Source organism: Hesperophylax consimilis, chromosome 21 (assembly GCF_061612785.1).
Source record: "Hesperophylax consimilis isolate HC1 chromosome 21, BYU_Hcon_1.0, whole genome shotgun sequence".
In the NCBI taxonomy this organism is placed as follows: domain Eukaryota; kingdom Metazoa; phylum Arthropoda; class Insecta; order Trichoptera; family Limnephilidae; genus Hesperophylax; species Hesperophylax consimilis.
In genome coordinates, this window is record NC_142856.1 from 4,809,280 (window position 1) to 4,825,862 (window position 16,583).

Sequence of the window (16,583 nt, forward strand, 5' to 3'; positions counted from 1 at the left end):
GAAGTCCTGTGACTTTATTACGAGGAGCCCAACCAAATCCCTTTAATCTGTGTCGTAGCGGGTCCAAGTGTGACGTCGTTAAAGGCGAGGGTCTCGACGAAGGCTCTAATGGCGTCGGTCTTAAAGGAAGCCGTGATAACTGTGCCGATTTCAACGGGAAACGTGATAAATTAGAAGGAGATAAGATTGGAAACGCTCGGCCTATTGCCTTTTGAGCATGTATGTTTCCTTGATCAGTGATATTAGGTAGATTAAAAGGCGTGGAACCTTTTTGATATTGCAGAAATTGTGTCGGAGTGCTTAAAGCGTCGAAGTTTGTTGTTGGTTGCGTAGTTTCTTGTGGAGACGCCCTTAGCTGACCCGGTGGGCGTCGGTCTCACCGCTACTCTTTCGGTTGTCCTATCCCGTAGTCCTTTAAGGCTTGTATGATGTGATCCTCTTGCGATGCGTTGGGGTCTAATCCAGGATGGAGGTAGCGCTTCAAGAAATGGCAGGTTCCAGGGATGTCTTCAGGGAAAGAGTTGGGGAGACAAGAGCGATCTCGAGCCTCCATTTCGAAGCCTGGGGACTGGATTAACCACCTAAGGAAAATATGTTAAATGTTGTAACAAATGTAATAATCTTGTTGTTAACGAAGCACCTATCTTTCTAGTAAAATCTGCTGTGAAAAGGTTGAACGTTTTAGTTAATTCGTAACTACAGACTACGTCTGAAGAAAACACAAACTGGACAAATAATGCCCAGTTTAGACCGAGTTAAGTTTTGTCAAAGGCAATCAAAGTGTTTTAATAAGTTGTAACTGGTAAAAGTATTTCAAATTATACAAAACCAATAAACCATTTACAATATATAATAATGGTTGTTTATCAGTTGTGTAATTTTTTTTATGAACCAAATGATTAGAATATCATTTAAATTTAAAAAGGAACTTTTAAAAATTACGTATGTAGTTTTTTGCTATTTTATTCACTTTTCCACAATTTTCTGTTCTGTTTGTCGTGGAAACATTTGTTAGGCATAATTATATGGAATAAGTCATATTATTATTACTTAAAAAAATGCAATTATTCACATTAACAGAGATAATATCATCAAAAACTTTGAAACCCACCTATCAAAAAGATATCAATACAACATCGAAATACCAAAATTCAATAAGCAACTAATTTAAAACAATTATATCTATTTAGGAATATAGTATTTCAACAACCTTCCGATTGAAATAAAGAAATTAAAAGATATCAACAAACTTAAAATCAAACTGAAGTTATACTTGTCAGAAATAATTAACTAAATAATTGCCTGTTTTTCCCTTTCTTTATATTTATTAACAGTCAATATTTATATCTACTTTTTCAGATGTTTCTGATTACTCTCTTAGTTGCTTAATATTTAGTATGTAACATAATCCTATGTATGTACATCACGTGTACAAGATTCAATTGTTTCTATTATACATACCTATTGCATAATGTTTTTCTATTTTCCTTATAATTAGTGTAACTCGCTCACCAAGAACAAGAAACAATTTCTTCTTTGGTGAGATTGCGATTATAAATATATTTTGTACCGATATGTAATTTATATAACACCACTGTACCCACTTATATCTATAATAAGTAACTGTCATTCTATTTGTGTTTGCACCGATTTGAAAATAAATTAATAAAAAATCATATTTTCAATCAATTGTAAATCATATATACAGGGAATCAACTTACTCGTATGTCGTAGGGCTAACGTTGATCTTTAGGGGTTCAGAGCCGGACTCGAACTTGTTGGCCAGGGTGCAATTGTGTCCAAAAAGGCAATATTTCAGCATCGTTTTTCCCACCACTCCAGCTAGAACTGTGCCGGTATGGAGGCCTATGCGCATCTGGGTAAAATTAATAATAAAACATCATTGTAATAATATTAACAACTCTCAGAGAAGGTATAATAATAGAATAAAACATTTTGCAACTGTTGCAACTGGAGCTCGAACACAGACTTAATTAATGAAGTCGGTCGTTTTTATCGATCTTATTTTACAAATAAGAATTTTTGACACTACATATCATTATAAACTACTTTAAAACACATTTAAATCTTGAATTGTTTTTCCATATTTGTCCCAGTTGCGACCGTATTCCTTTAAATTGGTTATCCGGGGGTAAAGTGTGCTAACTTCAGGAGGCGATTCTACATGATTGTAGAAGTAAAAAAGATAATGCCACGTCATTTTAAATGCACGTAACGTACCTTTATGGGGTCTCCTAAGTGGGTAAGATGGTCTGCGCACACTTCTACCATGCGCAGAGCCATCCAAGCAATCCTCTGCGCATGTGTATTGGTGGTGCCTTGGAGACCACTGGCCACGCAATACGCGTCTCCGATGGTTTCAACCTAAAACAATTCAAATCAAAATTATACCGAAATATTCTTAGAAATATCCTCATTGTGTTTTTCCTATGCGAAAACTATACATTCTGTTCTTGTTTTAAGTTTTTACTTCGTCCTGCGTAGGAATAATCTTTCATAAAAAGGCGGAAAGTTTTAACAAATTTACTGCTTTAAACAAAGAAGTGGTTCTGAAATGAAAATATATTATTTTTTAAATAAATTCTTGAGTAAAATCTCAAATTGTAATTTTAAATTATGGTAGACTAGCTAACATTTACTCGAAATTCCTGAGGATTATCCTTAGGGGATAGACATATACCATCGCGGACTTTTCTGTAGGCCTTTTAACCTTTCCTTATCTGTGGTGTGTATTTACTACACATTGCTTCTAAAAACTTTAATAACTCTATAAATATAATAAATTCAGGATTCAGATTTTAGGTATTCCTTCGTTATACATTTACGCACTGAATTAAAAAATAATATTTTACATAGTTTTCAAATTCAATTAAAAATCAGAGATTTTTGTTATAAATCGGGAACAAATACACCAATACAATCAACCGTGTGATACTAATACGCGAAGAGTGTGCGAGGAAATGACACGTTATTGATGTCCCGCTTTAATTCGCTATGCGGAAACATGAGACATCCACACGTTTGCAGTTGTATTTTGGTTTAGACCATCGATACCTACGACTTCATAGCTGTGTTTGTGCCAGCCGCCAGCCGCTAGCCAGTCGCCCGCGAACCATCGTTAGATGTGGACCCCTCGCACGTTTCTTTAGCATCTGCCTATGGTTTTTTTATGTTTTCAGCAATTTACAATTATTATCACTTTTGATATAAAATATAATAAACATAATCGATTAGCTATGAATATTCATATTTTTCCGATATTAAATCGCTTATTTTGAGATGTGTATTGACTACACAGCACAGGAACGCGTGGATTTTTTTAGCACAGTAAGGGAAAGGTTAAGATATACAATTTTATCGGACATTATTTTGATGGTTCAGCCATCATTAGAAATGTAAGCACCCGAAAATATTTTTTCCGACTTGATTACAAAACATCGATTTTTCTCTATTTTCTATTAATATAACGTGCACATATTGTATATTTAAAACTTTCGGGAGAATTTTCTAAATGATAGTAAAAACCATATCATAGTCCGTTGCTTAGTTTAGAAGAACTAAGCACACAAACAGACAGACGTGGAGAGCGACTAGGTTTTATGCTATTAAGTGATAATTTTAGCAATTTTTTTGTAGAACAACGCTCCGGCAAAGCGAAGGTCCTGAGTTCAAGTCCTAGATGCAATTGCATCAATTTCTGATGCTTCTGTTTCAAATTTACGTCTAAAAAATTCGAAAATATTATCTTAAATAATTAATTATTACATTTTGAGGTTTTACTCATAAAGATTTGCCAAAAATAAATAAAAATATTCATTCTAGATTTGCAGAAACGTCAATAGATGTCGCGTATTAAAAAAAAAATACGGTATTTTTATCCTAGACACTATCTAGATTGCATTTAGTTCGAGTGGAATCTTACGATCATAAATAAAGATAGCAGTCAATAAAGATGTGCGTTAAGAAAAATAAAATAATGCTGATTGTTCTTATTCGAAGTATTATGCAGGTAAAAAGACCGAAGAAAATAGGGTCCCATTAGCTCAGTTGGTAGAGAAACGCCCCGGCAAGGCGAAGGTCCTGGGTTCAAGTGCTAGATGCGACTGTATCTTTTACTGATTTTTCTGTTTTAAATTTTGGTCTAAAAAATCGATAATAAGGACTAGACATCATGACCTTTAGTTGCTTGGAAAACTTTCGAGCAAACGTCAGCGGTTTTCCTCACATAAAGGATCCTATTTCGAGTTCACATTCTGCTAGATTGCAATCCTTTCTCAACAGTTACTACTAATTAGTGTATCAGACGGGTGTCCTTTAAATTGACTGTAAATAGGAGCGCCGGGTTTTCAGTCGGCAAGCTGCTATATATTCAGAGCCTGGTTCGGTTGCAAGGAGATAGAAGGCTGTGGTCCAACAAAGGGCAAAGTCGAAAGTCAAAGGCGGTTATAGGGATTCAAATGAGAAGAAGTACAGGCGGAGCAAAGCAGTCTTGAGATTGATTTTCGCGAAATATTTATAAGACGGCGCCGGACCATGTGCAAATAAGAGTGCGCGCACCAGTGCCGCCCCTTGTTAACGAAGTGCATTTCTCAGTGCAGTCTCACTTGTTCTCTGTTAGTTTAATTGTCAATTCTTATCATCAAAACAATCTATCATTAAAACAATGAACGCAATATTGTTACGTCTACGTCTACTTATCTAAAACTACAACAATAACAGATTCGTAGACGTATTGTTCTGATTAAATATTTGTTGTTCTAATATGATACAGGGTTTTCCAATAAGAGGTGTTATTTTGATATTCAATCGTCAAAAGATCAATTTTTTCGTTGCTTATGTGGCATGTAGCGCCGTCTTGTTGAAAGCAAACGTTGTCCAAATCAATACCATCCAATTCCGGCCATAAAAAATCATTAATCATCTTTCGATAGCGATCCATTCACCGTAACTGTTGCTCCAGCCTCATTTTCGAAAAAGTAAGGTCCAATGAATATTGAAATTGTATATTCAATTAATAAAAAACAAAAAAAAACAAAAATTAAAAACTTATAAAAATAAAAACTTTCTTCTACAACACATAAATACTTGTCACACCTATACATAATCACGTAAACACCTCAACACAGGTTCTCCTAGTGAGGTGTTCACGAAACATACAATATTACTCACATACAGTTTCACCTTCTGAAACCTACCTTACACACAACATATTATAGTTATAAGTTTGAAATATATCATGTACAAATATAAACAATTATGTGAACACTGTAAATATTATATAGAAATAAATGAAGAAAAAAAAATGACTCCGCCGGACCATAAACCGCACCAAACAGTTACACGTTGAGGATAGAGAGGCTTTTCAACAATAATTCTTGGTTTTTCCGAGCCCCAGATTCGACAATTTTGCTTGTTGACGAAGCTACCGAGGTGGAAATGGGCCTCATCACTCAAGATGATTTGAATTTGATTCACTCAAGTGAATTTTAATAATTTCAATGCGTTGTTGAAGCGTGTATTGTTCCATTTTTATTAATGGCGTAGTTTTTACTTGTCAAATATCAAAAATGACAGCTTCAAAAGTAACATCTACCGAAATAGCGAGCTATTCAAAATAACACCTTTTATTGGAAAACCCTGTATTAAAAAATATTCGCTAAAACTAAAAATCAAATCTTAAAGAAAATGGAAACATTTGTAGAAAACATTAGTTCAATCGGTTTATATTCGATTATCGGTTTGTAGCGATCAAAATCGATTATAAACCGCGCTTCTCAACAATCACGATTTTGGAGATACAATAGTTTACGTAGAAAGAGTCAAATTGAACAATAAAATATTAATAAGTGTTGTGAAGTTGAGAAGTTATTAATTAAAGTGCCTCTTTTTGAGAATAAAAATATTCAAGTTCTTAAAAAGACAAATTAGTTGTCTGCAAAGAAACATTAATTAACGCCTGTAAAAGTAAACAAATTATGAATAATTGGTTTTGTTTCGTAGGTGAAATTATTATTCAAGGAAATTTATACATTTTGTTTGGAAAGTCTCATTAGTATAATGGCATTAATTTCCTCAAGTGTTTGTGACAAGGTCACGGAAATGTGAAGGTTTGTTTGACACGAAATTAACACGGTTATGAGAAGGATGTTTGGTAAATTGCTAGAAAACCAATTGGAGATAGATTAGTTGGTAGACATACCGAGCTAAATAACACCTGGAAAACACGAATCTTATTAGTACGTCGCGTCGTCTACAAATTAATTCTATTTCTAGTTGTTTATGTTTGTGTTGTTTTTACCTTTACACGCAAGACACATTATAACTGGTATCCTATTATTATTTTTTATTTACATATTGGTACATTAGAGTAACTGAAATGGTGCCTATTTAAGAAATAATCTTCCTGAAAATTGTATTGTACCATTGAAAAAAAATGCGAATGAGATTGAGTACACCGTATTTTTATTAAAATATAATATCGTCTGTGCTAAGCACAATACGTTTTAAGACATTCGGCTATAGACAAGCCAATCAGTGGAAAGGGAACAAACCAGCTTCCACGGAGCTCAGCAAGCGGATATGAATGTTCTGCGAAGGTTTGCAGCGGTGTCCATTGTGGGACTTTTCTGCCCAGGATATGAATGTTCTGCGAAGGTTTGCAGCGGAGTGCGTTGTGGGTTTTTTCTGCCCAGGATATAAATGTTCTGTGAAGGTTTGCAGCAGTGTGCGTTGTGGGACTTCTGCCAAGTATATGAATGTCCCACTAAGGTTTGCAGCGGTGTCCGTTGTGTGACTTTTCTGCCCAGGAAATGAATGTTCTGCGAAGGTTTGCAGCGGTGTCCATTGTGGGACTTTTCTGCCCAGGATATGAATGTTCTGCGAAGGTTTGCAGCGGAGTGCGTTGTGGGTTTTTTCTGCCCAGGATATAAATGTTCTGTGAAGGTTTGCAGCAGTGTGCGTTGTGGGACTTCTGCCAAGTATATGAATGTCCCACTAAGGTTTGCAGCGGTGTCCGTTGTGTGACTTTTCTGCCCAGGAAATGAATGTTCTGCGAAGGTTTGCAGCGGTGTCCATTGTGGGACTTTTCTGCCCAGGATATGAATGTTCTGCGAAGGTTTGCAGCGGTGTCCGTTGTGGGAATTTTCTGCCCAGGATATGAATGTTCTGCGAAGGTTTGCAGCGCTGTGCGTTGTGGGAATTTTCTGCCCAGGATATGAATGTTCTGTCAAGGTTTTCAGCGGTGTCCTTTGTGGGACTTTTATGCCCATCAACTGGTCTAGTGACGCTAAAATTGAGTGAGAATAATAAAACTGTCTAAAATGGTATAACAAATGTGAAATTTTCAGAAACACGCCCGTAGGTCACACGGTCGTGGGTAGAAATCCCGACGGGCTCAAGTAAATTTTATTATATTTTTAATGTTTTAACTTCACGATTAAAACATTAAAACAATCTTAATATTTGCACCGAGTTACAGAGTGAAAGATACTTTAAGTATTGCCCTGGTGTAGGACCATCATTCAGTACTGGAGCGTTGCTTGAAATGGCTTTATCCATGTTTAGTGACCAGATATGAATAGCCAGGTACTTCCCCATCTTCTTCTTTCCCATCTCCTTCCCTCCTCCACTACCTTCAGCCTCACAACATACCCCGATTGGGTCTCATTGGCGCCAGACGGTCAGGAACAGTTGGGAGTCTTTTGCGGTAAAACCATAATTTTTTTATATAAAATAAGTAAAGTATTCACGTTTGTGTATCTATTTATATAAAGAAGTGTGTCTGTGGTGGGTGGACGGCGTAGGAGCGTGGATTCTGATTCTGTTAATTTAAAGATTGATGAAATTTTGCACACTTGACATTCAAAACAAGAGAAAGGTAACAGTCTACGTGGGAATTTAAAAACCATCCCATCACTTTACCCACCTTTTAAAGCACAATTTCGATAGCCCTTGATGAAATTTTGCATACTTGACGTACAAAACAATAAGAAAATTATTGTCTACATCTGTTTGAAAAACTTTGTGTACAGCCGGGGCAACCTGTATTTGTTCCTGTAAAGTTCATTTACCTTATAAACATCGAGTTGTCCGCAAAACACGTCAAACACGCTGTACAAGTCCTCCAGCATGTTAATGACCATCATTGGCGTAGTTGTGGAACAGATTGAGGTGAATCCCACGATGTCACTGAACAGCATGGTCACCCTGTCGTGTGTCTTGGCTTCGATTGTTTCACCTGTTAAAATATACAAATAAGAAATAAGTACATATACACTTTTAAAACGTTGATCATTAAAAAGTGTATTTTCGTCCTTAAATTTACAAACTGTACCTATTTTGTTACAATGTATATACGAAACCGAGAAGGCCTTCGTGGTCGAAGGATAAGGCTCTGGACTTGCAGACCAATGGGTTGATTTTTTAATATTCACAATTGAAATAATATAAGGTATATTTCCGGCACATTTCAGAGTGGAAGATACTCTAAGTATTGCCCTGGTGTAAGACCACCATTCAGAATTGAAACATTGCTTGGAATTGCTTTAGCCTTGTTGTGTGACCAGATCTGAATAGACATCTCCTTTCCCTCCCTACTACCTTCAGCCTCACAACATACCCTTATTGGGAATGCAATAGTCGTACTGGTTCTAAATGGTTATGAGAATTTGCGCTGTTGTTTATTTATTAGAAACAAACAGCTTTTATATAATATACAATGAAAGATACAAATATACAAGCTAACTGAAGTCAAGCCACAGAAGTTTCTTATTTTAAAGTGCATTAGAATTGAAGTTTTAGTATCTTAAAATTAATTTGGTGTTAAAGGAAGGGGAGAGGAAGAGGAAAATAGGAAGAGGATAGGAGATGCTGCCGATACATTCCACACTCTCATATTAATTATCGATCGTACGCATTACTTCATATCGACATTTCTTTAGGTTATTACCAAAAATGTCAATGCCGTAAAATTTTGTATTATATTGTGCACATATACGAGGATTTGGGGAATTTTTTCGAATGTTTGTTCTACACAAGGGTAGATAAAATAAATCAGATTGTCGGGTTGATCTAGACGGAATATGAAGATATATTAAATTGGTCAGTTCTGGTGAGTCCAGACAATTATTTAGGATTTTAAATAATAAGATTTAATAAAAAATTAGACGTCGTGTTTGGAGATTGGAATTGTGAAATTTAATGGATTCGATATAATTTGAGAAGTGTAAGTTTAGTTTATAATTTATGTGTTTGAAAAATTTTTTTGAATTCATTCTATTCTTTAATAATAATAATAATAATATTGGACAATTTTTATAGCGCCGCTTTTGTGCGTTATCACCTCAGGGGCCATATGGGCTTGGTATAAAGGAGTCCAGATCGGTGTACAGTGTTCCAGGTGTGGGCGAATATATGAGGTGTAAAGGGAATATATAGTGTTTATGTTGTGGAAGGGTTTTGCTATGCGCATTATAAATCCCAGCATTTCATTGGCTTTGTTAATGATGTCATCAGTGTGTTGGATAAAGTTTAATTTAACATCCAGTGATACATCCATCTTGTGCGGTATTCATTTTTTTTTAAATCTGATGATAACATTTTATATCAGAATAAATTACTATTCCTACTAATTACTTAAGAACATTCAGTAACGTTCTAAAAGTAAAAAAAAGTAAATCTAAGAGAAAAAGAAGAGAAAAAGAGAAATATCTAAACTGAGAGCCCATGTCAGAATTAATAAGAAGCAATACAGACTGAAATGACGAACTGAAAGATTAAGTCATAATTAATAATAAGCAATTCAGACTGAAATGACAAACTGAACGCCCACGTCAGAATTAATAACAAAGCAATACAGACTGTAATGACGAACTAAGAGCCCATGTCAGAATTAATAAGAAGCAATACAGACTGAAATGACGAACTGAAAGATTAAGTCATAATTTATAATAAGCAATTCAGACTGAAATGACGAACTGAACGCCCACGTCAGAATTAATAACAAAGCAATACAGACTGTAATGACGAACTGAGAGCCCATGTCATAATTAATAATAAGCAATACAGACTGAAATGACGAACTGAAAACCCACGTCAGAATTTTCTTTCATAAGCTCTATTATCCAATATTATTTTTATTCAATTTTAAAACCTGCTATCAAATTTTTTTAGGCGAAGAATTCGATTTTTCTTGATTGTGGAGGTAAATTTGCCAATTTCATGCGTTTTAAAATTTAATTATTATGAAATAATCTTACAGTTTATAAAAAGATAATATAAAAATTAACTTAATAGTATTTTTTAGTTTTTTGAACGAATATTTGTTCTAAAGATAATTTCTTGTTTTTAATTTTTGTTTAAGCCCAACAAAATGATTGTTTTTCATAAAACGTAGTGTAGCAGTACGTCTCAGTAAAAATGAAAGAATAACATATCGTGGCAACAGCAAATGTTTCTGTCCTCTGTCCGTGTGCCCAAATAAAATCGAATTTTTTCTTAAAAATTGGAAAAAAATTGAAATTCGTTCTTGAACAGGTGCATAATTTATTTTGCGTGTCTGAGATTATCGATCCTCGAATGTAAGTTGTTTACACTTTTCTTTCAAATCTCTTTGTAATTATAGGTAGGCATACTTCTAAGAATTTTCTGATCAATGGACAAAACCTCTTTTTCTGAGAGCTAAAATCCCTTGTTATCTTTTACGCAATGATAATTAAAGAAGGGGTGATGAAATTGTGATGATATTAAAAAGCGTTATTTTAATTAACCAAACAGACAGCACTTTTTGATTAAGCGGCATTTGTATGATAACTTCAAACACAAATTTTAATTGAAGTGCCTTACGGCACGCATCGGATATTTTGAGATAAGAATTTACTTACAATATAAACATAATACAACTACAACATCACTTGATGTTAGAATTTAGAACATGCAACATTTTTTAATTAACGTTTTAAGTGCATGCACTCAATTCGTTCATAGTTTATTAAATTTAGATATAATGTTTTCTTGAAATAAACACGAATAAGGATACGTAGTAAACTTGAAAAAATAAGAAGTTAGTTTGAAAGGGAAATATGTATCATAAAGGGAGATCATAACTAAGCGTAAATAGTGAAAATATTTAATAAAATATGACTCTTTTTTTGTTTTATTGGCATTTTTTTTATACCTACATAATTATACAAAATATAAGGTAGTAACAAAAAAATCCAACAAACGCGAAGCCTGTGCGTGGGTATTATAAGTTATGTATTCAAAACAGTTGTGGTTACATTATCTATGGTTTAAATGAAAAAAGAAATATAAATGAAGAAAAATATATGAACAGTACATATAGTTAGTTTAGTATGATTTTACTGGAGTTTTTGCGTATTTAATAAAAAAACAATTGAAAAGATGTAAAAATAGAGCATTTTTTTTGACAAATACCTAAGTTACATTTAAAGATGTACTGTGATTTTTTGTATGGATTAGTGTGGATCCCCGTCGCAGTGGACGCGTTTTCATAAATTTAACATACATTTTTTAACTATCCCGCAGCCAAGTGGGGGAGTAGGTAGTACCCAAAATTACTATCCTCCTTATATTAGCTTAAATATTGACATATCATTTAAGTATTTTACGTATTTATAAGCCCGTAAGACGCTGGGATCGTCGGAAGATCCACTTGGTTACAGACGTTTTGTTTTGCATCTTGGCCTGTCAAGAGTTAAATGAACTTAAAAACTTAAAGTGTTTAAGAAAATGTTATAAATCGGTAGAAATTCTAAAAGCGGCCTTAAATTAAAACGGTCATGACAAAGATACCAAAATAATATTGTTTTCAATAAAAATGAATAAATTAAAAAAATATGTATTTATTCGAACTTTTTCAGGGTTTTTAATTTAAGTTAAATTACCTGATAATTTTTGATTTCTTCCTACTTCCAATAAAATGTTCTTTATGCAATGACGTAGGATTAAGGTTCTTCTACCACAAGTATCTATATTCAAATATCCAATACTCGACGATGCAAGTATCTTGGTGACTATATTTGTACACAGGCAAATGTTGCCGATATTTTTTAAACTGGTCAGCGACATCAGTCTTCCGCGACCAGCCAGGCAATGTTTTTCCTAATAATCCTACTTACGTCATCGAAACATTAAGGCGAAGCTTAGTGCCAAATCACTATTTTGATTAATCTTTATAACGAATTAGTATACATTATGAAAACCAAAAAAATATGCTTTACTTAAATTGAAGGTTTTCCTATCGCTTCCCTTGAGTAGAATAGAAATAAAAAATATAAATGCAAACTACTACCAAAAATATTTGTTCAATAGAAATGTATGAACGCGTAAAGGAAAAAAATTAAAAAATATATAGTTTTATAGCTAAGATTATCTGTGACAGTTTCACTTGATTAACTTTTTTGCTTTCTTATAAAATTATTTACAAATTAAGTAAAAACCAGTTTTTTGCTTGAAATCGAACGTTTCTAGACTCCATTTGTCAAGTTATTTTAATGCCTATTACCTACGATATAAGGTATACCAAGAATATACACATTTTTGGCTTGTAGCTTCCTCTTAAACATAGTTTCGACTTGTGTCAGACTTTTGTAAGAATGTGGGTGCTTGATATCAATGCCAATAATAAAGCAGCCAACAAAGACTGCTTCAGTCACTGTTTAGCTGTGAATGAGGTTATTTTTACGTTTCGAGAAATCAACAATGATAAAAATAATAATAATAATAATTGGATAATTTGTAGAGCGCCGTTTTTGTGAAAAATCACCTCAAGGGCGCTGTACAATTTATTTCCTAGGATCTGCATTTGTTATTTAGAAAAGATACCAAAACATACTTACCTGGCAAGTCACTTCCGACAAACACACTTATATTAAAAAGTTTATGCTTATAAAAGATAGAACTGCACGCAGAGGACACTATATCAAAAAACACTGGTCGTCGCATGATCTTAAGTCTGCTATAGTTTTTATTTTAATTTAAATGTATTTTAACTGTCTTAAAAGCCTACAAATTGTTAGTTGTTATCATTTTTATTTATTTATTTTTAATTATTATTTTTATTTATTTTATTTTATTTTTAGTATTTTTTACATTTTGTTAATTTAAATTGCCGTCAACTGTGAAAGTGGAGGTTTCTGAAATTATGGGTACGACTGTCTGAAAAGGTGCGTTTTAAGTTTAGACCTAAATTCTGCGATCATTCTCAAATCATGTGGCAGTCCATTCCAGGCTTTAGGTCCTGACACGGCAAAAGCACGCTCACCGAACTTAGTATCTGGTGTGCGCTTTGGTTCCTTCAACCTTCCGATAGCTGATGACGTTGCTGACCTAAGGGTTGACTGTCGGGAATTGGAATCTTCTGGAATACACAATTCTGATAAATAAGCCGGAGCCATTCCGTTAAGTGACTTAAATACCATCCAGCATACCTTGAACTGGATTCTTTCAGGACTTTTGAGCCAGTGCAGATTTTTGAGATGCTCTGAAATGTGGGAGTATTTAGATACTCCGGTGATAAGCCTTGCCGCGGCGTTGAAAACGGATTATAATTTGTTGATTTGACATTTAGGGAGACTTGCATATATTCCGTTGCAATAATCTAGACGTGAAACAACATAGGAATTGACTAGCAATTTAGTCGCCTCTGTTGGCAGGTTTCTCCGCACTGCTTTAATTTGCCTTAATTGAAAGAACCCCGTGCTTACAGTTCTGTTCACCTTAGTTTTAAGGGAAAAAATTAGCGTACAGATTGACACCCAGTAATTTGATGCACGTTTTTGGAGTGATGTCACTTCCGGAAATGGTTATTGGGGAGTTTTCAATGTTATGCTGACGTCTGCTTGTAGCAGTCCACAGAAACTCAGTCTTTGTGGGATTCAGTTTCAATCTATTTGAGGTCATCCAGCGAGTAATTGCTTCTATACACTCAGTTATACGAATTTTTAGACTGTTTATTTCTTCTGGTAAGCAGTAAAAATAAACTTGCTGGTCATCAGCGTAGCAGTGAGATAGAAGGCCGAATGATTCTATTATTTTAGCGACATCATTTGTGAAGAGGATGAAGAGTAGTGGGCCCAGAACGGACCCTTGGGGTACTCCAGATGAAAGGGTTGCATAATTTGATTGGTTTTTTCCCACTTTTACGGCTTGTAAACGGTTGGCCAGGTACGATGTCAGCCAGGTCTTAACATCACAGTTTAAACCAAATGATTCATCTAATCGTTTAATTGATTCTCGATGATCTCGTTGATGAATGATGTCTCGTGATTTCAGTCGCGACATGAGTTACGCATACTCGCGTATCCCTATGAAAGAAGGGCCTTAACTATCAGAAGATTAATCACGAGATTCCTAAGTGGGAAATCAATGCATTTTTTTCTACTCGACAACTAACCTCTCTAAACATATTGATATATTTTACGAAAAAAAGTAGTTACAACTATTATCAAGGATTAAAGTGACTGCTATACCTATGGACTACGCTGGCTCTTATTACAGTTTTATATCGGTAGGAAAATCATTTTTAACATAAAATAAGGTTAAGATTTTATTCCTTCTATCATAGTTTTTTATTCGGAGAAAAATAAAAACTGGTATGTGTGCTCTTTTTCAAATTACTAAAATGGGTCTCAGTGAGGACGTAACTGAAAAGAAATTATGTTTTTTTATTCGAAGGCTTTGAGGGAAAGGCTTTCTTTCCCATTTGAATCACTTCGCTGAGCGTCCTCCGCCCTTATGTGCCAGCGAGGACGTCGTTATTCGTTTCTCGTAGAGGCCGTCGTTATTGTGTGTATTTTCTACGCTGCTACGGCGTTACGGCTGCTACGATGCTATGACATTATACCAAGAACATACACGCAAAACTGGAACGTGGATTGAAAGGGTGGTAAGTAGGGTGAACGCAATATGTTTTTGGGAAAAAATTTTATCTCGTTATAAAAAAATCAAATAATCAACAACGGTTATTGTACGAAATTAACAGATAATATAAATCAAAAATATTATAAAAACTTTATTAAATCTTTTGCTTAAAGTATTTTTAAATAATCATTCTTCAAATTTAGTTATAAAAAAATTCCCACATAATATACAACACGCTATTCATACTAATAACACATTTTAAAAAGTATTCAATAAGTAAGAAGGCTGTGGATGATATTTTAAAGAAAAAAATAAAAGGCATGTAAATTAAATTGTAACAATAGGGAATTCTCGTGCATTTTGTAAATAATTTATTTCAATAAAGATAATTATTTTATTATGTGCCTCTTTTTTTTCTTTTTTTTTAAATGCATTTTCAATTTTTTGTAGTTGTTTTAAAAATTGCGTGCTATTTCGGCTCTGAAAACGGTCATGAGCCATTTTGACCGCTACGTCACAAGTGCTATGTCACACCTTTGCCGCTGCCGCCGCCATCGTTTTGCAGGATCTACTCGGGCCGGTCAACAGTGACGTCATCGTTCGCCCTTGAACGCTTTATCAATCACCGGGCGTTTTTAGCTGCATTGAAATATTTCGTTCGCGCCTGTTTTTAAAGTCATTATAACTTTAATAAATGATTTTTGAAAATTATAAAAACTATGTATTCTTGTGTCTGAAGTGTTTCTACATGTGAATAATTAATAATAAGTGATTTTTTGGTGTGAAGAGAATTCCCTATTGTAACTTTTTTTATACAGGTGAAAGACTTCTAGAAATTTTAATACTAAGAGTTAAAAAGCACCTAAGATGTTTGATTATTAATAATTATTTGAATTTTCCAATCACATTATTGAAACAAATAAATATTTTGATATTTATAAATAAAGTCGTGAAAAGTAATGAAACCAAAACATGATAAATTGGTTAAGCTGGGTTGGGTTGGGTTTTTAGGTTGGTTTTTCTTCAACGCTTTTAATGACTTTATTTCACTTTTTAAAGGTGTATTTAATAATCATTAGGTTGAGTGATCATGGAATCAAGTGCCTATACTTGAATGTCTATTCTTAAAATTTAATTAATAATTAATAAAGTCATGAAAAGTGATGAAACAAAAACTCATTAAAAATAGGTTACGTGAGTTGGGTTTTCAGGTTAGTTTTTCTTCAACGCTTTTAATGACTTTATATCATTTTTTAAAGGTGTATTGAATTATCATAGGGTTGAGTGATCCTGGAACCAAGTGCCTATAATTGATTGTCTTTTTCGACATTTTTAACTTTCATTATACCTAAGCTAACAAAAAAAACATCGGTTTCGACACATTTAGATTTTTTATATACCCTATATAGATAGATATAGATAAGTGATATATATACAAAGTTATTTATTTTAATAAAATTAACATAATTGTTTTGAGTAATGCTGTTGAAAAAAGCCTTCTTTTTAACGGACGTGCTACTTTTTCTGTCGGAGAAAATAATTCCGGTCCACCGTTACAGCTTCACGGAATGTGACTCCAAGATCTCTAGAGGGGATAATACACGTTAGTATGTTCATATACATTGAAGACACCAGTTAGAATAGTCTGAAAATGAGAGTCAGATTAATTAAATTCTTAGAAA

General features: G+C 33.9%; 1 protein-coding gene across 1 annotated transcript in view; it reads right to left on the minus strand.

Moving 5' to 3' along the window:
• The window catches only part of LOC149413539 (head-specific guanylate cyclase-like), a 150,626-nt gene continuing 134,043 nt past the window's right edge, over window positions 1-16,583 (minus strand). Inside the window, exons 9-12 of the mRNA XM_089644418.1 lie at window positions 8,091-8,257; window positions 2,242-2,385; window positions 1,722-1,876; window positions 1-581 (exon numbers count right to left, since the gene is read on the minus strand). Of these exons, the coding sequence (XP_089500544.1) occupies window positions 383-581; window positions 1,722-1,876; window positions 2,242-2,385; window positions 8,091-8,257 (665 nt within the window). The 3' untranslated portion in view covers window positions 1-382. The remainder of the gene's footprint in view (window positions 582-1,721; window positions 1,877-2,241; window positions 2,386-8,090; window positions 8,258-16,583) is intronic.